Below are 22,351 nucleotides of genomic sequence, written 5' to 3'. Positions count from 1 at the left end.
AACTGTGTGTTTGCTAAAGATCACAGGGACTCTGAGCCAGCAGACGAGTCAGATAACGAGATAGTTACAAATCCCCCAGGACACCCGAGGACCAAAAATCATTAAAATAATGGCACAGACAGAACTTCCTCAGCTCTAGCTGGAATCTTACAGAAGCAGCACCCAAATCAGCTCTCCAAAGGCCCCTTTTATCTTCAGGTCAGAGCATGATTCTTCCTCTTAATTTATCTCCAGAAGGAGCCTGTGCATTACTCGGGCACAGAGGGAGATGTCCCTGGCATCCTCCCTGGCATGATAATCCTAATGGGGCAGGGGAAGATAAGATGCTGGCGGTGCTGCTGGAGGGATCCATGGAAAATCAAGGCTGTGGGGCTCACCTGGGGGCTCTGTGGGGCAGGGCTGCAGGTCACAGGTCTGTTTGCCCACCGGCTTCACCAGCGGGTCACAGCCCCGCACGATGTCCTTGCCCTGGTAGCACTTCACATCCCGCATCCTCACGCCGATCCCGCAGGTCTTTGTGCACTGGGGGACAGAGAGAGGGGGTGAGGCAAGACTCTGCCATCCCAGGGGACTGTTCTGAGCCAGAACCTGCTCACTGGAGATGTTAGGGCAGGAGGAGGATGTCACATCCCAGTGCCACACCGCTGTCCCCTCGCGCTGTCTTTGCTGCCAGCACCATCAGTTCTGCCCAGGGGTTGGTGGATGTGGTGCCATCCCCTGGCTCTGACATTCTCCCTCCTGCTGCTGCCCTTCACAAGGGACCACAAACAAGCTGGCCCAGTCCAGGTGATGCTCTGCAGGACATGGGTGGCCATGGAAACTCCAGAGCACCAGGAGTGGGGTTGTGGGGTCTCTGTGCATCCATGGGGGGCTTGTGGAGCCATTGCTGGGCACCAGCACTCCCTGCCTGCTGCCCTTTGGATGCCTCGTGGAGCTGGGATTACAGCAGGGCTGCTTTGGCTAATTACAGGGGTTGCAAGACTAAAAATGAGGCTCGTGGAGCTCAGATCAGAGAAGTTGCATCCAGGAGGACTTGCAGGAAGCCCATGGCTTGGACCCTTGGCTACTGAACCTTGGCTGCCTTTTGGGTTGTTCAGGGTGATGGAGCATCCCTAAATTCTGTATCCCAGGGGCAGCCACCTTGTGGGATCCATGCACACCCCCAGCCACACTCCCAGGATAAAAATAAAGAAAAAAAGTAAAGCTACAGCTGGCCCAAACAGCCCCTCTCAATCCTGCTCTCCCTGAGCACAGACAGCCCCAGCTGCACCATGCAGGAAAAACACCCAGGGTGTTCCCTCAGGGACCACATCCTGCAGGGACTCACCCACCTCCTGGGGGTTCTGCAGGCAGAGGGACCCGTGGTGCAAAGGGATGGGGCAGCACAGCCCTGGGGCCCCCTCCTCGCTCACCTCAGACCAGGGGGTCGTGTACCACTTGAAGCAGGGCCTCTCGAAGCACGTGCTCTCCTCCACGGGCTTCTTGGCCACGTCACAGTCAGCGGGGTTGCGGGTTTTGATCTTGCCATTGACAATCTCCAGGCAGAGCACAATCCTCTTCTTCACGCCCCGGCCACACGTGGTGTTGCACTGTGGGGTCATGAGCAGGGACACCTGAGAGCTGCACACCCCATCCTGAGCCCCCTAGGGCACCCCAAAGCACAGGAGCTGCACACCCCATCCTGAGCCCTCTGAGGGCACCCCAAAGCACAGGAGCTGCACACCCCATCCTGAGCCTTCTAGGGCACCCCAAAGCACAGGAGCTGCACTCCCCATCCTGAGCCCTCTGAGGCACCCCAAAGCACAGGAGCTGCACACCCCATCCTGACCCTTCCAGGGCACCCCAAAGCACAGGAGCTGCACACCCCATCCTGACCCTTCTAGGGCACCCCAAAGCACAGGAGCTGCACACCCCATCCTGAGCCCTCTAGGGCACCCCAAAGCACAGGAGCCACCTGAGAGCTGCACACCCCACCCCGACCCCTCTAGGGCACCCCAAAGCACACCTGAGAGCTGTAACCCCATCCCAACCCCTCTAGGGCACCCCAGAGCACAGGAGCTGCACTTACCCGCTCCCAGTCCTGTGCCAGCCAGTGCGAGGGGCAGTTCTTGTCCCCACAGGGGTGGATGGCCAGGGGCTTGGTGTCCAGGTTGCACTGGGACTCGGGCACCACGCGCCCGTCGCTGGTTTTGCAGTACACGTGCCGGATCATCCTGCCCTGCCCGCAGCCGCCGCTGCACTGCAACCACAGCGGGCACTCAGCGCCAGGGATCCAGCCCTGAGCCATCCCACAGCAGGGACAGAGCCCCCACAGGGCACAGCTGCCTCCCCACACCCCCCTCCCCCAAATTTCAGAGGGGTTTTTTGGGGCTTAAAACACAGGGGTGCTCAGCGGATCATTCCTGCTGCCAGCAGAGATTCCGCCGCCATGGAATCCCAGACTGGTTTGGGTTTGGGTTAAAAATCATCTTGTTCTAACCCCCTGCCATGAGCAGGGACACCTTCTGCTATCCCAGGTTTTCCCAAACCCTGTCCAGGGGTTTGGAAAAGGATAGGTTTATCCTTGGACACTCCAGGGATGGGACACCCACAATTTCTCTGAGCAACCTGTGCCACAGCCCCAACTCCCAGCCTCTCTCAGGGCAGGCAAAAAGGGGAAGCACCACGAGCAGGGAACCCCAGAGTGGCTCCCAAAGTGGCCAAGGACCAAGGAAGTGGCTGCAAAAATTCAGCCCCCAGTGCTCAGAGCAGCCGGTGCTCCCCGTGGTTCCGTGGTTGCTCTTGCAGAGACTCTCGGTGTTTCCTAGCACTGCTGCTGCCATGGAAACTACTTATTTTTAGCTGATGTGAATGTATCAAAACCTGGGTAAAAATAGCTTGGGATGGAGGGGGTCTCTGGAGCAGAATTGTGCAGGGAAGGGAAAAAGCCGGGAGGGGGGGGAGGAAAAAGGAAAGAGAGAGCAAAAGAGAATAGAAAAGAAGGAGGAAAGAAAAATAGTGAAAGGGAGGAAAGGAGGAAAGAGAAAAGGTAAAGGGGAGAGAGGGAAAAGAGAAAGGGGGGAACGGAAAATTAAAAAAAAAGGGAAAAAAGTTAAAAGGTTCAATTTCTGGGCATGGAGCATCAGCCTTGCCAAGGAATGCTGTGCAGCAGACAGACAAGAGGATTTTGACACCCACTAAGGCCCTCAGCCAGGTCTCTCAGGGTTTAACCCCTGCCGTACCACATCCCCCACAAGGCAGGAGGGAAGCAACAGGATCCACTGGGATGCTGGGTCACCCCCAGTGCCCGAGCCAGGGGTGGCTCAGGGTGGCAGTGCTGGCAGAGGTGACCCGAGAGAGCCAAAGCAGTGGAATTATTTCAGGCCAGGCTGCCTGCAGCTTTGTTGGGCGTGACGAGCCCAACCCCAACACCCCCAGCAGCAGGGACAAGCCAGCCTGCAGAAGGACACGGCGGCCACTCAGGCGGCCACGGCGGGGTCTCACCGGTCCCCAGTCGGACACTGTCCACTGCCGGTCACACGGTGGCCCCGTGCAGTTCTTCTCGGCCAGGGGCCGGGCGCTGGCATCGCAGAGCTTCTCCTCCTCCGAGCAGCGGATGTCCCTGGTCACCACGCTCCGCTCCCCGCATCGCGCCGGGCACTGCCGGGAGGGGACAGCGACATCAGCCCCGGCTCCCGGCGCCACGGCAGCGGCGGGGGCGGCCTTGGGGGTTCCCCCATATTTGAACAGAAAAGATAAAAAGAACACGCTGGAAATGCGCAAATGATTTGCCCAAACCCCCTCCACAGCTTCAGCTGCGTCCTGCCCAGGTGTTGTGCTCCCCAACAGGTGATGCCAGAGGGGGGAAAGGGCTCCAGGGGTGTCAGAGCTGAGCATCTTTAGCTGTGCTGTGCTCCCCAACAAGTGATGCCAAAGGGGGGAAAATACTCCAGGAGCTGCTTTAGCTGTGCTGTGCTCCCCAACAAGTGATGCCAGAGGGGGGAAAATACTCCAGGAGCTGCTTTAGCTGAGCTGTGCTCCCCAACAAGTGATGCCAGAGGGGGGAAAATACTCCAGGAGCTGCTTTAGCTGAGCTGTGCTCCCCAACAAGTGATGCCAGAGGGGGGAAAATACTCCAGGAGCTGCTTTAGCTGAGCTGTGCTCCCCAACAAGTGATGCCAGAGCGGGGAAAATACTCCAGGAGCTGCTTTAGCTGAGCTGTGCTCCCCAACAAGTGATGTCAGAGGGGGGAAAATACTCCAGGAGCTGCTTTAGCTGAGCTGTGCTCCCCAACAAGTGATGCCAAAGGGGGGAAAAGGCTCCAGGAGCAGCTTTAGCTGAGCTGTGCTCCCCAACAAGTGATGCCAAAGGGGGGAAAAGGCTCCAGGAGCAACTTTAGCTGTGCTGTGCTCCCCAACAAGTGATGCCAGAGCAGGGAAAAGACTCCAGGAGTGTCTGCTCAGAGCTGAGCACCTTTAGCTGAGCTGTGCTCCCCAACAAGTGATGCCAAAGGGAGGAAAAGACTCCAGGAGTGTCTGCTCAGAGCTGAGCAGCTTTAGCTGTCACTTGGAGACAGGGTGAGATCTCCCTCGCCTCCTTCCCAGGAACAGCCAGCTCCTTTCCACCTCTTTGGAGAATGTTTTCCCCCTCCCCGACTGCACAACTGAGATTTTTATGCTGTGGATAAATTTGGCACCGTGCAGCCCAGTGACATTATTTAGAACTGGATTTGAGTTACTACAGTCTCACATACACATTACATTTGCTCCATGCATAACGTAAAGCAGGGAAAAGTGTCAACAGCACAGGGCCCAGACGCACCGTGCCGAGATGTTAATCCTCAGAGCCCTGAAATGTGCTTTTTTTAATGCCTATTTCCCCAGCCAACTTGGCACCCCACCTCTGATGGGATCCAAAGGAGATTAGCTTTGCTGCTGGCTAAGAACAATCTACTCCAGCACTGTCTCAAGCAATCTGTCCCTGACAAATGCTGGAGGAGAATACACATTTCTGTAAAATAAACCACTCCAGTTTGCTACGCTGGACAAAATAACACTCCAGCACGTGCTCAGGGAGCTCCTCTCTACCAGCTGGGAAAGTCAAAACATCCTGCACCACCAGGGAATGCACCAGTCCCTCTGTCAGCTCCAGGGAAATGATGCACACCAGCTTGCAGGGGAATGGAGACGTTTAAATTATGACTAAGATGAGTTTTTGGGAGCTTCCCAGGAGGAAGAGTCATATTCCTCGTGATGCAAACCATGGGGCAGGTTGGCACCCACGGACAGCTCGGCTCAGAGCTCATCTGCTCCTGCTTAGATGAGGTCTGTGCTTGATTTGGGAAGAGGCACCCCGAGGAAGCAGCCCTGGTTTGGTTGTTTCCACGAGTTTGTGTTTGTAAAGGATGTGCTGGAGCACTGTCCGTGCTTGGGAAGGGATTCAGGGGCACAAACCCTCTCCACAGGTTTTCCATGGAAAACAGTGAGCGTGGAACCCTCCCCAAACCATCTCCCAGAGGCTTTGGGAACTGGCTTAAGGCACAGCTAGGGAAAGGTTTAATTCTGCATGTGGTGCAGAGGAGGTGAGGAAGGAACGTTTATAGGGATGTAATTCATGTAGGAGTCAGGATCACCTTCCTGGCACTTTGGGTTTGAGGAGGTTGCTGAGGAAATACTGATGGGGAGATCTGAGCCATGGGCTCCTGCCCTACCTGTGAGTGACCAATGGCCTCCCATCCTAAACTGGAGCCAGGCCTTCGTTTTAGGAGGAAAAATATTGATGCTCAAATTTTAGTGGGAAAAATATTGATGCTGATTGATCCACATCATTACTGCAGGCAGTATATCCTGAGAGACCGATGGCTGTGGATGCTGTGGATGAGGATTGATGCCTCAGGGTTTAGCTTTTGTATTTTTCAGATTCTGTGCTGCTTTGGTGTGCAGTTCTGAGCTTCACATTAGGGGATGGTGAGCTCTCTGCACAGAGCAGGGAGACAAAACAATTCCTTCTCAAGCTTCTCTAGCTTCTCTAGCTAGGGGACCAAGGACAAATGATCCAAATCTCAGGCCCAAGAGCATAAACAACATGGGCTGAAGAGAGAAAAACAAGAAGGATGGTAACCTGAAGCTGTAATTGGACAATGAACTGCAAAATGCAAATGGAGCAGGACTTATAAAAGTGAGAGACCCCGTGACTGGTTGAGCATTTTGTGACCATTTTGGTTCATCTTGGGGTAGCCCTGGCTGGGCTCTTGTGCTGCCCAAGGTGGATCCATTGAGGATATCCCCTTTTAATAGATCCCTGCTTTTTTCTTTGATGTAGTTATGATATTTTATGAAAAATCCTTTGCTAGGATTTTTCTCCTATTCTAGCTGAGAAGCCTCAGAAAAGAAATGTAAACAATTAACTATCTGCTGCTGTGGAATGCAACAGGTGCATCTGTGATTGGTGCATGTTAGTTGTTTTTAATTAATAGCCAATCACAGTCAGCTGGATCGGACTCTCTGAGAGTCGTGAGCCTTTGTTATTTATTCTATTCCTATTCTTTCTAGCCTTCTGATGAATTCTTTTTTCTCTATTCTTTTAGTATAGCTTTAGTATATCATTTTAGTATAATATACATCATAATATAATAAATCAGCCTCCTGAAACATAGAGTCAAGGTCCACATCTCCTCACACAAAGTATCAACCATACTTTAACTCCCCCTTGCCCTTCTTTTGGTCACATGGTGACCTAAAAAAACATCAGGACCCACAAAGCACCGGGATAAATTGGAAAAGGAGAGAATCCCAGGCTCAGGTGTGCCCTGGCCAGCAGGACTCACCTCAGACCACTCGGACATCTCCCACTGGGGCCCGCAGGCGGGGTTCTTGCAGACCTTGCGCTCGTCGGGCCGGGCGATGTCGGCCGACTCGCACAGGTCGCTGTAGACGGAGCTGTCGAAGCCGGGCGAGATCATCTTCCAGCAGCGCACGATGCGGAACTGGTAACCCTCGCCGCAGGTCCGCGAGCACTCGCTCCAGCTGCTCGTCTCCCACCTGCAGGGAAAAGCAAGGCGACCTGTAGCAGGCACAGGGCCAGCAAGACCTCCTTGGAGTCAGAAGACTGAGCTAGGAAATGCCAAGTCATGATGACCGGGCCTTAGAAGCCCCTCTCTTCTGCCTTTCGGACCTGCTTATCTCTCTGTAAGCCTATAGGTCACTTTCCCCTGACCCTTACTATTGGACAATTTCCAAAACCCCTGTAGGGTATAAATACCCCTAATTCTGCCTGGTTTGCCAGAAGAGCTGTCACTGAGAACCTTCGTGGAAGACGCCAGTAAAGAATCCTACAGAACCTTATACAGCGCTTCTCCTCTCTCTCCCCGCGTCTGCTGCAGCGGCACAAGCAAGCTAAAGAGCTGAAATCACAAAGAGCTGATAATCACTGAGAGCTGAAATCACTGTAGCTTGCTTAGGCTGCCTGCAGCTGGGAACTGCTTGGGAGTTCGGCCGCGATGCTGAGCCTCCATGGAGTTATCCTGGCCACGGCAGCCCAGCGGGCACAGCCCGGCTGGAAACTGCCGCCATAGCGACCCCCGCGTCTTGCCACGTTTCTCTTCACAGAGAAAAGCAAGGCACGGTTCTGCACAAGAATGTTCCTGGGACTGACATTCTCTGAACATCAGAGAAAGAAAGCACAATTCTTACCACTTGCTGTGCCCGCGTTTGTGCCAAAGTAGAATGCAATATGGAGATTGTTCACCCAGTGTGTGTGTCCGGACTGTCACGAGACAGTCACGAGAGAATCAGAGATGAGTGTAGTTCTGTGCAGTTGTGAGCAAGGGTGAGTGCAAGGCAGATTCAGTTTAGATGCAATGTATATAATACAGTATAATAAAGGAATTATTTAGCCTTCTGATGATGGAGTCAGATGCATCATTCTCTCTCCTTCATCGGGGGTTGCCTGTGCAGTGATACCCCTGTGGCAGGGAGAAATGACGAGGAGGACTCCATGGGTATCAGAAGGCTAATTAATTACTTCATTATACCATGCAGTCATATTTTCTGGAAAAATCCCTTTGCCCACGATTTTGCTCCTGGGAAGCTGAGAAGCCTCAGAGAAAAAGGAAAACAATAATTATCTCATTGGTTCTCCTGTGTTTTGCTGCTTTGGAATGTGGTTGGACATTGTTTACCAACGGGTGGTTGCTTCATTGGTTTCATGTGAATTGTTTTGACTTAATGACCAATCATGGTCAAGCTGTGTCAGGACTCTGGAAGGAGTCACAAGTTTTCATTATTATCTTTCTAGCCTCCTTTAAGTGTATTTTCTGTATTCTTTGGTATAGTTTAGTATAGTGTCATAAAATAATAAATTAGCCTTCAAGAACAAGGAGTCAGATTAATCATTCCTTCCTTTGTCTGGGAACCCCACAAATACAATATTATACTATATTATTCTATACTATATTACATTAAATCTAAACTGAATCTGCACAAAGCACTCAGCTGCCCAGAATCTTGTGACTGTCTGCTGATCAACAATCTGCTTGGCCCTGATAGGCCAAGGAAACAAAACCCCATCACTTTGGGTAAATAATCTCCATATTGCATTCTACTTTGGCATAACACAGGAGCAGAGAATGAGATAAGAATTGTTTTGATCATTCTTTTCTCTGCTTCTCTCAGTGCTTCTCTCAGGTTCAGAGAATGTGAATTCCACACACCTGGGCAGGGAACAGAGCCCGTCACTCCATGGAGAAGCCCACGGGAAAGCCCTGCCTGCAGGGAGTGTGAAACACATATTCTCTGAGCAGAGAGACATAGCTGTCCCAGGAAAATCCTGGGAAGTTGTGGGATGTCACCCTTTTCCTCTAAAGTTCTCCTAAGCCTTCTGATGTTTACATTTTTGTAATGGAGTTTCTCACGCACTTTTTGTGTAAATAATGATTGTTTTGCGTTCCTTTCTAGAGGAGGAGAGAACTGATGGACTGTTGGTTTGACCAGTGTGGTTGGAGAGGTAGCAATTTAATCCTCCAATCCATGGTCACTTTTAGAATTCTATAAATATCAAGATCCAGATATAAATGCATTTTTTTTGCCTTAGACATCTCAACGTGTGAGTGTCGTTCATTTCGTGCCATATTGCGACAGTGGGAAACTTAGAGAAAATAATTCAAACAATTCTTATCTCTCTTTCTGTAACCATTGTTTGTAGATATGGCTCTCCAGAGTGTGCTGTTCATAGCTCACCAATACTGTGAGAGGTTTTTACTTTGAGACCAATCAAGTCTCACCTTAACGAGTCACATTATAAAAGTTGCACTACTTTTCATTAAATTGCCTTCTGATTCACCTCATGAAGACTGGAGTCTTTCATTCCATCCCTGACTCAACAGCATCAAGGGAGGAGTGAGCTGCAGCCAGGCTGCCAGCTCCTGAGAGCTTTTCCCAAGGGATGGGAAGCACCAACATATGTTGGGCTCACCCTGCATCCCCCAGCTCGTGCCTGAAGTTGAAACCAGCTTGTCAGGAGGAAGGGTGGCATGACAGGGCCTGGCCCAGTGTCCTCAGTGACAAGTGAGCGTTTGTCACCACAGGCTCTGCCAGCACATTTCTCTGTCAGGCTTTTTGCCCGTGTTTGACCTCTCCTTTTTGCCTGCTCAGCTGAAGTACGGGGAGGACACGCCATCCATCACCCTGCAGATGCCAGCAGTAATGTCACACAGAGCCCTGGTGGGACACACGTTCATGTCCCACCATCAGTCTGACTCTGCTAAGCACAAGTGACAGGCTGGCAGAGCTGGGATCTGCTCCAAGGACTGCCTGTCCTTTACTGTCCCCTGCCACCTCCGTCCTGACAAGAGAGAACCAGCTTGCAATCCAAGGAAAAAAAACCATAAAGGTCATGTTTTTTACAGCACAGGAATATTGCAGCAATTAAAGAATGAGCTAAAAATCGGAATGGATCAGAATTCCCAGCTCCTCTGGAGGTGGGAGCCCCCAGGTCCCCACTGCTGCTGTTCTCCAAGCAGGAGAGCCCCAGCCCCAGCTGCCCCCAGGCCTCCCACCCCATCTGGGGCTCCAGGCACAACAAGCAGCTGTAGGGAGATGTCACACATTTGAAGATGTCATTTAGAGGTGTCATCTAGCTTCAGAAGGGAAATGAAACAAAGGACTTCCCCATCCAGATCACTCAAAATTAACATTTTTTCTTTGAAAAGCCTTGCCAGCCCAAACATCTTCCTGTCTAACCAAGTGCTGGTGGCTACCCCATGAACTCCCAGTGGTCCCCAGTTGAAGCCACTGGTAAACCACTGGTAAATACCCCTTCCTCTGCCAGACATGGGTCTGTCCTGCCCAAATCCTCTGTGCCCTGCACGCCTCCCAGCCTCCACACCAGCTGGACAGCCTGGCTCCAGACTGTGGTCACTGCATGGATTCAGAGCTACACCAGAAGGAAAACTTTCCAAAGGACTTCCAGCACAAGCTCCTCTCTGCACCAGTTCTTGCCCCAGCACAAGCAAACCCCGTGAGGTTTGGGATGCTGGAGGGATCACAGGGCTGGGTTTGTGGCACAGCTTGCAAGCCCAGCCCCTCCACCCAATTCACTCACACCTTTTCCATGTGCCAGGCAGGGCAGGATGATCCTGAACTGCTCAAAGCTGGACCTGCTGGGAGCCACAGGTGCCAACTCTGCCAGGATTTATGGAAGTTTTAACCTTGAGCTAAAGCACTCAGGAGGAAATTCTTGCCGCCTCCCAGATGGAATTAAGGGAGGAGGGATGGGGGTGCTGTGGGCCATTCCTGCTGCCCCCCAAATCCACACCAACCCTCCCCAGGGCAGAGAAAGCACAGATACTCCAGGAGTGCCCTGTGCAGGTGGTACCTTGGCTGGCACTCTCTCCCAGCACAGAACTCATGGATGGGCTCGGGCCGGGTCATGGCATCACAGTAGGTATCGTCCACTTCGATCCCATCATAGCGAACACACATGGCATATGTGGACATCACTCCTGGGGCCAGAGAGAACACACACACACAGCAGGGTGCTGGGTGAGCTGCACATCCAAACTTTTTTTGTTGCGTGTTTGAGCCCGGGGAAATTTTTTTTTTTTTTTTTTTTTTTTTTCTGGTTTTAGCTGCATTTCTCAGAGCTTCCTCCCTGTGGAAAGCAGGAAGCTGGAGTTCCTGTCCCGTGGGATGGGTACTGCTGGGAGGGAATATCACAGTGGCCACCCCACCAATCTGAGCAGTGTGGTTGAGTTTGGCCAGCTCAGAGGAGGGCATGGCATGGCCACCCCTGCCAGGGCTTGCCACCAAAACCAATATATGACTAACACATTTTTATAGGAAATACTCAGGGCCACGAGTCTGCTCGGCAGACAGGGTGGTGGCTGGAGGCGACAGCAAACGGTCCACAACCTGCTCCATCCCCCACTCTCCCTGGCCATTACACCCCACTCTTTGCACCAGGTGCTCCCCAGGTGCTACCAGAGCTCCTGGCCAAGGCAGGGATCCTGGAGATTTGGCAAGGAAGGTCCTGCCCCTCCTGCTCCCCCTCCGAGGCAGCGGCAGCCGGTGCCGGCAGAGCGAGACCTTTTCCCCCACAGCCTCCCGTGCCAGAGTAAATGTTGGGAAGTCCATTCTGGGACCTGGCTGGGGACCAGGAGGCTGCTCTGGCTGCAGGTAACAAGAATTGCAGTTCTGGGGAACATATGGTTTACATGAAACTAAAAAAAGATCTACAGCTCTTGACATGGCCTTGCCTCTCTGCGATATGTCAGTGAGAAAAGGCAGCGAGGAAGGAGAAATTTGAGTTAAACCTCTCGGCTTGCTGCAAACCAGGGCAGAGCAGGCTGGCCCAGCCAAGGGAGAAATTTGTTCAGAGGGGATCAAAGAAGTCAAAAATCTCCCAGAACATGTGGATGACAGGATCCTGGGGAAAGGGAAGGCTCACAAAGCTCCTGCTGCAGGCACGAGGCTGATGGACCAGAGCAAACGCTTAAAATGTAAAATCCTTACATTTGATCTTTTAAGATATGTCCCCGAGATTGTAAACTCCTCTCCCACTCCTTTCCCTCTTTTTAATTCCAGAAGCACTGCAGGCTCTGGATAATTTCAGGGGCAGCACAGACAAGTGCACAACCCACATGCCTGATTCATCCCAAGGGATCGACAGGACCCCCTAACCAAGGAGTGAGGGAGGAGATCAGGTGCCTTAGAGCTTTTCAGGGGGCAAAAAGGGAGGAATTAATGCAAAAAGAGGGAATTTCTGCCTGAAGAATAGAGGTTCAGTTTTGATATCCCTGGCATCTCTGTCACTGTTCCAGATTTACACCCTCGCAGCCGAGCTCAGGCTCCAGGGTAGAAGGAGTGGGAGAAACAAAACATAATCAAAAAGCCAAATGCTATTGTGTTTCCTGCCAGAGCTGAACAATCTTTAAAATTTCTCTCTGCAGGGAAGCAGCTGAGCTTTTCAAACCCCTTGAAGCTGTCAAAAAGGTGAGGAAGAGGGGAAAAAAAGGAGGCTCAGGACAGGTTTGGGGATCCTGCTGAGCCCCAGGGGGGACAGAGAGTGATGGGAAGTGAAGGCAGTGCTCAGAGCTTCCCAAAGGTAGGGTGTTTGAAGGGATGATGGACACATTGGGCACCACCTCCTGGTCCTCAACACACCTGAGAGCTCAGTGGGGTTTGCATGCTCAGCCCCCAGCTCCTCTCCCCACCTTTGCACCCAGGCACAGCAGAGCTGGGGTCGTGCTAAAGCAGAGCTCATGAGATCCCCTAAACATCACCAGCTCCTTCCCATCCCTGACAGACATAAAATGGACTCACACACCAGGTGATTTCAGCAGGTTGTGCAGAATTTGGCTGCTTCTTGTAACTACCTGTGGTGCATGTAGAGCTGCAGGGTTCATGGGAGGAAAGCTTCCACCTGTACATGTCAGCAGCACTCACACCTTGCCCCTTTCTTAACAACTTCAATCTGTTTCTAGCGATAAGCAAACAAAAAAACAAAAAAAAAAAGAAAATAAAAGAAAGAAAAAAAACAAAACAAAACAACAAAAAAAGGCATTTACAAGGCGAGCAGTGACAGCCCACGACAGACACACACATCTGGCTGCAGTTCGGTTGGGTTTGGGTTTGGGAGGGGATGTGCTTGATTTGGCTTTGGTTGGGTTTGGTTGCTCTGATTTTTTGGGAGGTTCGTTTGTTTGAATCAATTTTTAATTTTTTTGAGTTTCACAACATACCTGTCCTGAGCCCCAAGTAGAATCCCCAGCCCGGTTAGAGGCAGAGCTTCCACTGTCTAGAAATAGAGAGAATGGGATAAAAATACCCACAAGTAGAAACAGTTCAGAATTTAACAAAAAGTTTGCATTTTCTGCTCAAATACACCTGGCCCTCGGCACACAGTGACTAAAGGTGCAGTATCTCCTCCCCTGTGTCTCCAGGGCTGGGCAAACCCACTCGTGCTGCTCAGTGCAGCAGAGATTTTGGCTGCTCCAATCTCCAAAAGCCAGCACAGGAGTTTCTGAGCTCGCCCCTCAAAGCCCACTGATTTTGCCATTCTGGTTTTGGTCTGATTTATTTTGTTGGATGTCAAAGTGGGGAATTTGCATCTCTCAGCTCCAAGTTGTGCTCAAACACAAAATGCCACGGGGAGAGGAGTAACAGAGTCAGCCTGGTGTGAGAAAAAACATTTATCCAAGTAAGAATTGCAGCTGCTCCCCGTGCTGGGAGGGGGGAACACCTCAGGGATACTGCACCTTTACAACAAAAGGCTTCGGTTCTGTTCTCATACCTTTGTCCAAACCCTTGAAACAGCTACACTGGAATAGTGTACAAGGTTGTATCCTCACATCCAGTTGTCTCTGGCCTGGCAGGATATGCAGCTTGTATGATTTCTAGGCAGCAGAAGCTCTGAAATTGCCTTATTTAGTTGTTTGTAAGAAAAAGTTGAGGTCCAGCCTATCAAATCAACCTTTAAAAGGACACTGTTGAGAATCCAGCCGTTTCCTTTCCGACCCACCCTCCTTCCACCGCCAGCACTGAGCCTCCAGAAGGATTAAAAACAACAACAATCTCATTTTCCCTGTTGATTTTGCCTCTGTCAGTTTGGCAAATGGTCACTTCCTGCGCTTGAAATGGAACTGAAATCAATGTGACTTTTTTTTTTTTTTTTTTTTTTTTTTTTTTGTGGAAAAATAACAACCTCAGCTCACTATAAATAGTGTTTTATCTGCCACAGCAGCTCTGCCTGGGGACCCACACCAGCTCCTGATCCCTGCCCTGTGCCACCAGCTGCCACCCAGCCAGGAGAGGGCTCACAAATGACACTTGTCATTAAAACATAGCCAACATCTGCTTTTTGTACTTTAATTTGCCTGGAAATATTACCCAGATCCTCCAGTCTATCCCCTGATCTCCGAGGCACCAAAGTAAACACCAAGTTATCCTGTGACCAGGACTCCTCTGTCTTTAAAAGGATAAAATCTTCAAAATAAGCTTTATCCAACATCTGAGGACAGTAAATCTTTCAACAGTGTCCCTTTAGTGTATGTGACCCTAAATAAAGAGCTTCTATGCATGACAAGGTCCCAGGGACAAGATCTTTCCAGAGGAATCAGACATTTGGGCACAGGGCAGCTCATTTCCAGCAAAGACAAAACTGTCACTTTGTTCTCCTCTCAAAGCAGACAGCAGCCCATTGTCCAACAAAACTGGGGGCATTTTCTCTTTTCTTTCAATTTTCCTCTTTATTATGAGCTAAATAATAAAGTCACGCATTTGCTACTGGAGCTTTTAATCAGCTTTTCAAGCAAGATACAGCACCAAAAATTAGCACCAGCTCCTCACCCTTAACTGAGTTCTGGGCTGCCCCTTTTCCCAAAACAGTTCCCACAGAAGAGGAATAACCCTGACAAATGCACACAAATCCACCACAGATCAACATCCACAGTCCCTGGCTCCCATTTCTGTGTTTTATTTTGGTTTTTGTTCCTAAGCAAAGGGACAAACTCGTGGCTCCTGTTGCAGGCCCAGCCCTGGCTGCACACTGGCATGGAGGGTGCCTGGATCTGTCCCAACCCACCCCAGAAAGGTTTTCAGCTGCTCCAGGAGAGGAAAAGCAGCACAAGAGCCACCAAGCCATCCATCCCAGCTGGATTTGTTTCCAGAGAGGAAACAGGACACCCCACACTGGTGCAAGGTGCTCCTGGGTGCCTCTGTCCACACTGCAGTGGTTCAGTAAGAAATGAACTCCTCCACCTCTAACCACACTGTCCCCCATGGGCACACTCCAGAGAGCTGAGCTTCCCCTGCTTGTTCACTGGCAGGGAATGAAAATGAGCAAAAAGCCACAACCCATCCCAAACTGATCTTGGGAAGGATTTGGGAGGTCTCAAGTCCAAGCTCCTGCCCCCAGCAACAGCCTGGGCCTGCAGGGCCTTGCCCTTTCCCAAGGATGGGAATCCCTCTCTCTGCCTCACCCCAGGACAAGAGATTTTCCTGGTGTCCCATCCCTGTTTCCTCCAGCACGGTTCTGTTTGTCCCCTCCAGCTCCCTCTCTCCTGGTGGGACAGTTCCAGTCCCAGAGCTGCAGCCCATGACACAGCAAACCCCACATCCCACTGCCAGTATGGGCTTTATCCCCATGCTGGTGCCAGCAGGAGCCTTAATCCTGCCCTCAGGGGCTGAGCTGGAGCTCCTCATCCCTCATCCCCACCCTGGAGATCCAGCTTAGTGATCAGAGTTACAGCAGCAACTGGGCTTGAGGAAAGAAATTAAAAATTGGGAGATGCAATAAAGCCTGGGAACAACCAGGCTGTGCTGACACATCCCATGCCACCCTCTGGAAATGAGGTGCAGGTTGTTTTGTTGCCTTCTTCTCTTCCTGCCTCTTCTTTTTGTCTCCAAACAGAGGCACCCCAGCTGCCCCCAGCCTACCTGCACTGATCTTTCAGCCCTTCACCAGAAAAGGATGGAGCCAGAAAGGACCTGAGCAACTCTCAGCCTTTTGGCTGGTGCAAAACTAGTCTGGATATCAATGTTTTGATCTGTAAAGTTTGTGTTTTGTTCCAGAGAGAGAGAGAGATGGGAGAACAGGGGACACTGTGGAACAAAACCAAGGGAAGAACAGGTGGAAAAAGATGTCAGTGCTGGCTGACATTCCTGAAGGGGTTTAAATCACTGTTATCAATAGCTGGGCAGCCAGGGACAGCGCAAGGACCTTTTCAGCACCCAAAAATCTGCACTGGAGCCACAGTGTTCTGTGACTGTCCTGTAAAAGCCAAGCTCCCTGTATTCCCAGGAGATAGGGAAGCACTGTCCCCATTTCACAGCTGCTGGGGCAGAGTTTTGGGGTACAGGGTGGCAGCTGAGGGGACACAGGGAGTGTGACGGGGTCCAGGGCAGTCCCCTCCTTGCCCCAGGGCAGGGTAAGGGGAGCTGAGGGCTCTGCCCTCTCTGTCAGAGAGGATGAAATGCTTGCTTTGGCAGCTGAAGGCAGCACTCCCAAGCCAAGCCATGAGGAGAGATGATAGATTCAAGCCCTTGGCAACGTTTTCATGTTCTTATCATTAAGAAGTTTGTTGATCCATTTGGCTGCATGGCCATTTTCTGTAGCACGAGTGTCTTTAGCATAACGTAGTGGAAGTTGTGGGTAAATCCAGCTAACTCTAACTAGAGGGAGCATCTGCTCAGGGCTTTGCATCTCCTCAAGCTCAGCATCTTACCCTGTGTTTTACAGGTCCAGGAGGAGGCTGACAGGGGGCTGGGGTGCCATGGGGATGCACAGTGAGACCCAAATCCACACCTGGCTCTGGGACCTGGATATTCCCAAGGCCCCAGTGTCAGCTCAAGCTGCCCAGGGAGTGCTCTCGTGGGTGGCTGACCATGAGGGAGGGCTAATTAAAGGGCTAATTGCTGCTGTGAGCACTGGCCCCATCTCAGTCCCTGTGTAGCCACACTGGGAATGAGTTCTGAGCTGGGAATCAAGGCGGCTCCCCAGAGAGCCCTGGGACATCTCAAAAGCTGATAGATACAGGCCTGGGGATCAGCACCTACCCAAGACTTCCTTCCACCCTTCCCCAGAGCAAAACCTGCTGCTAAAGCTACATTAGGCCTTTCTTTACCTCCCCACTTCCACTCAAACCAGCCATCTAAAGGAGTCCTGAGGTGATGGTCCCAGTATCAACCAGTGAGCTGCTACTGCAGAGCTTTTGATATTCCTGTCCAAGCTGTCACTCCCCGAGCTGCTTCTGCAGCTGCTGAGGCAACAAATCCAGGCTGTTCCTGCAGGACCTACAGTGGAGCTCCTGGTGGCAGGGCCATGCCTGGGAGCTGCTGGAAGCATATTCCTGCCATCCCAAGTGAGGAGGATCATGGGTGGCACTTGACAGGGTGGGTGAAAAGGGGCCAGGACCAACTTCTGCTGCATCAGAACTCAGAGGAAAGGGCTGGGGAATGGGAGCAGGATGTCAAGAGAATTCAAAAGGAAGAGGCTTCTTCATGGCCGTGGCTCTGACAAGAAGCTGTGACAGCACAGAGCAAGGCCCCAGCTGACAAACATCAGCATGGACTCCAGCATGCCCACCAAGGGGGACACGGAGATTTCCTCTTGCTTAAATGCTCTCGTGACTTCCTGCTCCCAAACCTCTGTCCCTTCCTTGCAGATTAACTCCCAACAGAACATTTCCACCGTCCCACCCCCACTTACCTCCTGCTTCCAAAGGGATGGAAACCATGTATTGAGCGCAGAGTTATTACAAAACAGCAATAAATTGGATTTACTGTAATTAAAGGCACGTCTCCTACCTTGCTTTGTGGGTTCTGTTCCCTTGAGGGCTGCTCATGGTGGCGGTGGCGTTGGAGAAGGGTGACTCTGCAGAGGTGTTGGTGGCTTTGCCATTGCTCAGCTCCATGAAGGTGCTGTTCACCGAGTAGCTCACGAGGCCATCGCTGTCCTCGTAGTCCACGTAGAGGCTGTCAATGGGTGACCCCACCGCGTTGGTTGGGTCTCCCTGGGCGAAGATGCTGTTCATGGTCATGTTGAGCAGCAGCTCCTTGGAGTCCGAGGTCTTGCCCAGCAGCTTGTCGGTGATGGCGTTCTCCAGAAGGAACTCCCTGGAGCTGAGCCTGGCCTCGGGCTCTCTGTCGTCATGGTCTGTCTGGTAAGTAGACCTGGTTACGTTTGAATCTAGATTGGAGCCAACAGGGGGGAAACCACAGTGACAACCACAAAATGCATCGAGGCTGGGAGGGAGAAGCAGCCCGGAGCAGCGGGGACGCGCCGGAGCCTGAGCAGCCACACGGGGGGCCAGAGGCAGGGGAGGGGGCATCTCATGGGGTTCTCAAGGGTGTGCAGCTTTGGGAGGGCTTATCCTGCTATGGTATGGCCAGAGGGGAGCTCAGCACCCACCAGCACTGCCCAAAGCAATAGCAGAGGTGAAAGGAAGGTGCTCCCATGGCCCCACAGCCCATGCAGCCATGCTGGCAAGGCACTCCAGGCACTTTGGGGGTGGGATGCCCGAGGGACTCAAACAAGAAGGAGTTGCTGGGGGCTTTGGAGGGGTGGGAGGTGATGGGAGATGTTGTGATGGGGAGTTTTGTGCACCCAGGGCTCCCTCCTGTCCTTGGCATGAGGTAAAGCACAGCAGGGCACCAGCGGGGAGATCTCACCCGGGGTCCACCCCCCACACGCCCCCACCAGAAACCAGAATCTGAAGGGCAAAGAGGATTTGTGAGCAGAGATGTTTTAAAGAACTTTCCGAGGTTTCCAAAACACAAACCAGCAGAACCACCAGAGGTAGAAACAGAGCATTTCTCAACAAGAGCTCTGAGAAGCAGAACAGTGAGGCCCAAGTCTCCTCCTTACCTTGGGGTTGTTTGCCCTTCAGTTTTGGCTCACAGTCAATTGTTTCTGCTCTTTCATAGACCTCATTGGTTTCCTGACCTTTGCTCAAGTTTAAATCTTCCTCCGTGTCCTGCCTTCCAAACACCTGGTTCTCCAAGTCTATCCTTTCCCTGGAGATTTTCCCAAAATAGGTTGCATTGTGCTGGATAAAGCCCAATGGCACGTCTCCATCGAACTCTCGGCTCTCCTCGCTCTCCGACTCAGAGAAGGTGTAGTAGATGGGCTGCAGATTCTTTGAGTGTGGCTTCCTCAGGAGAGTGTATTCAAACGTGATGGATGGGTTCTTGCCATTTTGATTCCAGACCTAGCAAAGAAATCAAGTTATTAGTGGGTGTAGGGAATTTGTGGCAGGCAAAGCATGGGATTCATCTTGGACCTGGCAGTTGAGGAGCATCTATTTTGCTATTTCCAATCTGTTTTCCTTCACAGTGCCAACTTCTTCCTGCTGGAGCCCTGCATGATTTCCCAAAGGTTATTTGGTAGTGCTGCCATGGGGATTAATCCCAGGAGACACAGGTCACACTTCCTCCTTGGCCACTGAGTGACCAAAGGCTTGGGGCAGCCACTTCGCAAGACCATCACTTGCAAAGCCACTTTTTGTGGTTTTATGAGGAGCACACCCTCCCCTGCAGCTACTACACCCCACTGGGGCTGGTGACTCCCAGCTGAGACAGCCTCATAGTGGTGTAATGCTTTTTAAGCACCCCAGCAACCATCCCTTCCCCTTCCAGAGGAGCCTGGGGCTACATGGAAGATGTCAGGAGTTGGGCTCTGGCTGGCTGCCCAGAAGAAAATTAAGGGACTTTTCTCCAAATACCTGGTTTTACATGGTTTGCTTTTGAGAAATAATTGGGGTTTAAGGTTTATGGACTTGTCTAAGCTCTCTGGCCCAGTTTCTTATTTTTGCTTTTCCTGCCAGGTAACTTGGATAAAAATGCCAAGGAGCAGAGGAGAAATCCCCTCGCAGTGCCTGAGGCATCTTCTCCCTGCAGAGAGGAGTTACCAAGCCCACATTCACCACTGACAGCCCTGCCTGAATCCAAGAGCACTGACACAAATAAAATAGGGTTGGCAGAGGAACTGGGCAGAGTCACTGCTCCCATCCCCTCCTCATGTGAAGCCATGGCAGGACTCTGATCCCAAGCTCACCCCTTCCTCAATCCAAGGCAGGTTTTCTCTTCCCTACCATGAGAACAGGAGAAGTCAAAGCTCACCATTATGTTCAGCCCTTGATTTGTGGGTCCCTGGGCAACGATGTACTCAATCCCAGTCTCGTACACATCCATGGGCCGGCGGTACTTGAACACCGTGCCTGCAATGTTGAAGTTCTTTGGGCTGTCCACTTTATAGTTCCCATTGAAGAAATAGTACCCAGCTTCATCAGCCACAGCTTCAAAGGAAAGAGAACAGTCAGTGCTGTCACGTGCAAGGGCAAAGCTCTGGATGCAGCCCCTGGTGTGTTCAGGGGGTAAAATCAGTGCCACAGCAATAAAACAAGAGATTCTCCTACATGGCAATGCATTGGTCACCTCCGCCATGTGAGGATGTACCCAGAGTTCTTGGCCATGTGTCCCTCCACATCGCAAACCCCTGGGAATGTGGCTCACATTTGCCCCTGGCTCTGTCACCCGCTTGGCACCAGCCCATCAGGAACATTGAACAGTCCCAGCTCTGCAGAGAGCACTGGCAGGTGGCCAAGGGCAGGAGCTGCCTCCTTGGGAGCTGGTGTGCCCTGAGCCAGCCCAGGAACTGGTAACCTCATCAAGCCTTTTTCATCCATAGAATCCTCCTAGAATGGTGTGCATTGGAAGGGACCTTGGAGCTCATCTCATCCTGACATGGGCCAGGACGCCTTCCACTGGACCAAGCTGCTCAAAATCCCATCCAGCCTGGCCTTGAACACTTCCAGGGAAGTGACAGCCACCTTCCAGAGGCCACAAGCCTCTGAGGCAGCAAATGTGCTTCTCTTTGGCAAGTCTGGATTTTTCCACACTGCTCTGAGCAGCTCTGTCACCTCCCCCGTGAGATAGGTGTGTGGTCACCAACACATCAGCAAGGCCACACGTAGGTCACATCCCCTTGGTGCTGTTGTCATTGCACATTCCCCAGGCAGGGGAATGTTGAGGGGATCACCAGAGAGGTGAAGTCACTTGGCCATCTGTGATCCAGCAACGGGGCGTCTGTCACACCCTGCTGAAATCCCAGTAATATTCACCAGCATTTTCTGCTTTAAGGCAATCAAAGTGTTGACAAACACAGCCCAGGTGCTCGGACTGCAGAGAGGAGCAACACCCTGGCTTGGACAACACGGATGGATTCACATTGCCTACGGGTTTAACTCATGTCTGCAGCAAACAGACTCGCTGATCCCTGTGGGTCCCTTCCAACTCAGGTTATTCTGTGATTCTATGACAAAACTACATCCAGCTCTGCATTGGAAAAAGCATTAGCCAGCATAGGCATGCATCCTAGGGAAGTACCAAGAGGTTATACACACCCAGAACATCTGCAGACTTTTTCCGTTCCACTATCTGGATATCCCTCGCTCCGGCGGGAATGTGCGTTACCAGGGAATAGCCTACGGGAAACCACGGATTAACCAGAGGACCTTTGGAACCAGTGATCTGAACCAAACCCTCCTCAGGCAGAGCTGCAATCTACCCTGGCCTGGACCCACATTTTTAATGAGCTATGGATTTAAAAGCCTGACTCTTTGTGTTTTAGGCTGCAAACAGGAGCTTATCCGTAACAGAAAAGAAAAATGTGCAAAATGTGTCCTGGTTTATGGAGGAAAAACAAATCCAAGGTGGGGAAAGGATTCAGTTCTTACATGCACAAATATCATGTTTATCTAAACTGGTGTAAGAAAATACATCTGCAGATGGTTTTATTAGCTAGAGAAGCTGTTGTGTGGTGCAGTGTTGATCCCTGTATTAGCCAGCATTCCCAAAACCCCAGCAGGAGATGGGAGCTGGTTTCTCCTCTGACTCCTCTTTGCCTAGCACCAGACAAGACATGGGACAGGACAAGTCCTCCCACAGCACTGAAGTTCCTGCAGTTTGCTCCATCTCAGAGAGCATTAATCATAATTCCTGAATTAGATTGTTATATTTAGGACATGTAGGTTCGGCTGCTTTACATCACACTGATTTTTGAAATCCTGGTCTTTCAAGACATTGTTGCTTCCTGTTATTACAAGCAGTTTATTTCTAGTCTTACTGGGTCATGAGCGTCCTGTTTTTGGCTAAATGACTAAAAAAGACTAAAATAGATACCAGCCTCTTGCATAACCCTTTTGCACCACTCATCATCAGAGACCTCTGGCTTCTGACAAACATCAGGCAAATTTCCTGTTTTGTTTTGGTTTTTTTTTAAAGAAGGTTTTCTCTGCCCAAACAAGCGGCATTAACACGCATAGAACATGTGGGAAAAACTTAAAGTGGGCAGTTGGTAAGACCTGAAAGCAGTTTAC

General features: G+C 51.4%; 1 protein-coding gene across 2 annotated transcripts in view; it reads right to left on the bottom strand.

The window, feature by feature from the left end:
• The window catches only part of ADAMTSL2 (ADAMTS like 2), a 30,180-nt gene that overhangs the window by 1,726 nt on the left and 6,103 nt on the right, over positions 1-22,351 (bottom strand). For both annotated transcript variants that reach the window (XM_041406625.1, XM_041406624.1), the window contains 11 exons: positions 21,377-21,457; positions 20,094-20,269; positions 18,841-19,183; positions 17,781-18,162; positions 12,851-12,954; positions 10,852-10,978; positions 6,806-7,019; positions 3,484-3,639; positions 2,069-2,239; positions 1,413-1,589; positions 378-522 (listed from right to left, as the gene is read on the bottom strand). In XM_041406625.1, the coding sequence (XP_041262559.1) occupies positions 378-522; positions 1,413-1,589; positions 2,069-2,239; positions 3,484-3,639; positions 6,806-7,019; positions 10,852-10,978; positions 12,851-12,954; positions 17,781-18,162; positions 18,841-19,183; positions 20,094-20,269; positions 21,377-21,457 (2,076 nt within the window). The remainder of the gene's footprint in view (positions 1-377; positions 523-1,412; positions 1,590-2,068; positions 2,240-3,483; positions 3,640-6,805; positions 7,020-10,851; positions 10,979-12,850; positions 12,955-17,780; positions 18,163-18,840; positions 19,184-20,093; positions 20,270-21,376; positions 21,458-22,351) is intronic.

The sequence above is a fragment of the Onychostruthus taczanowskii genome, unplaced genomic scaffold, assembly GCF_017590055.1.
Source record: "Onychostruthus taczanowskii isolate IOZ18803 unplaced genomic scaffold, ASM1759005v1 scaffold25, whole genome shotgun sequence".
NCBI lineage: Eukaryota > Metazoa > Chordata > Aves > Passeriformes > Passeridae > Onychostruthus > Onychostruthus taczanowskii.
Note: the sequence above shows the minus strand (reverse complement) of the source record. Positions and strands in the feature narration are given on the sequence as shown.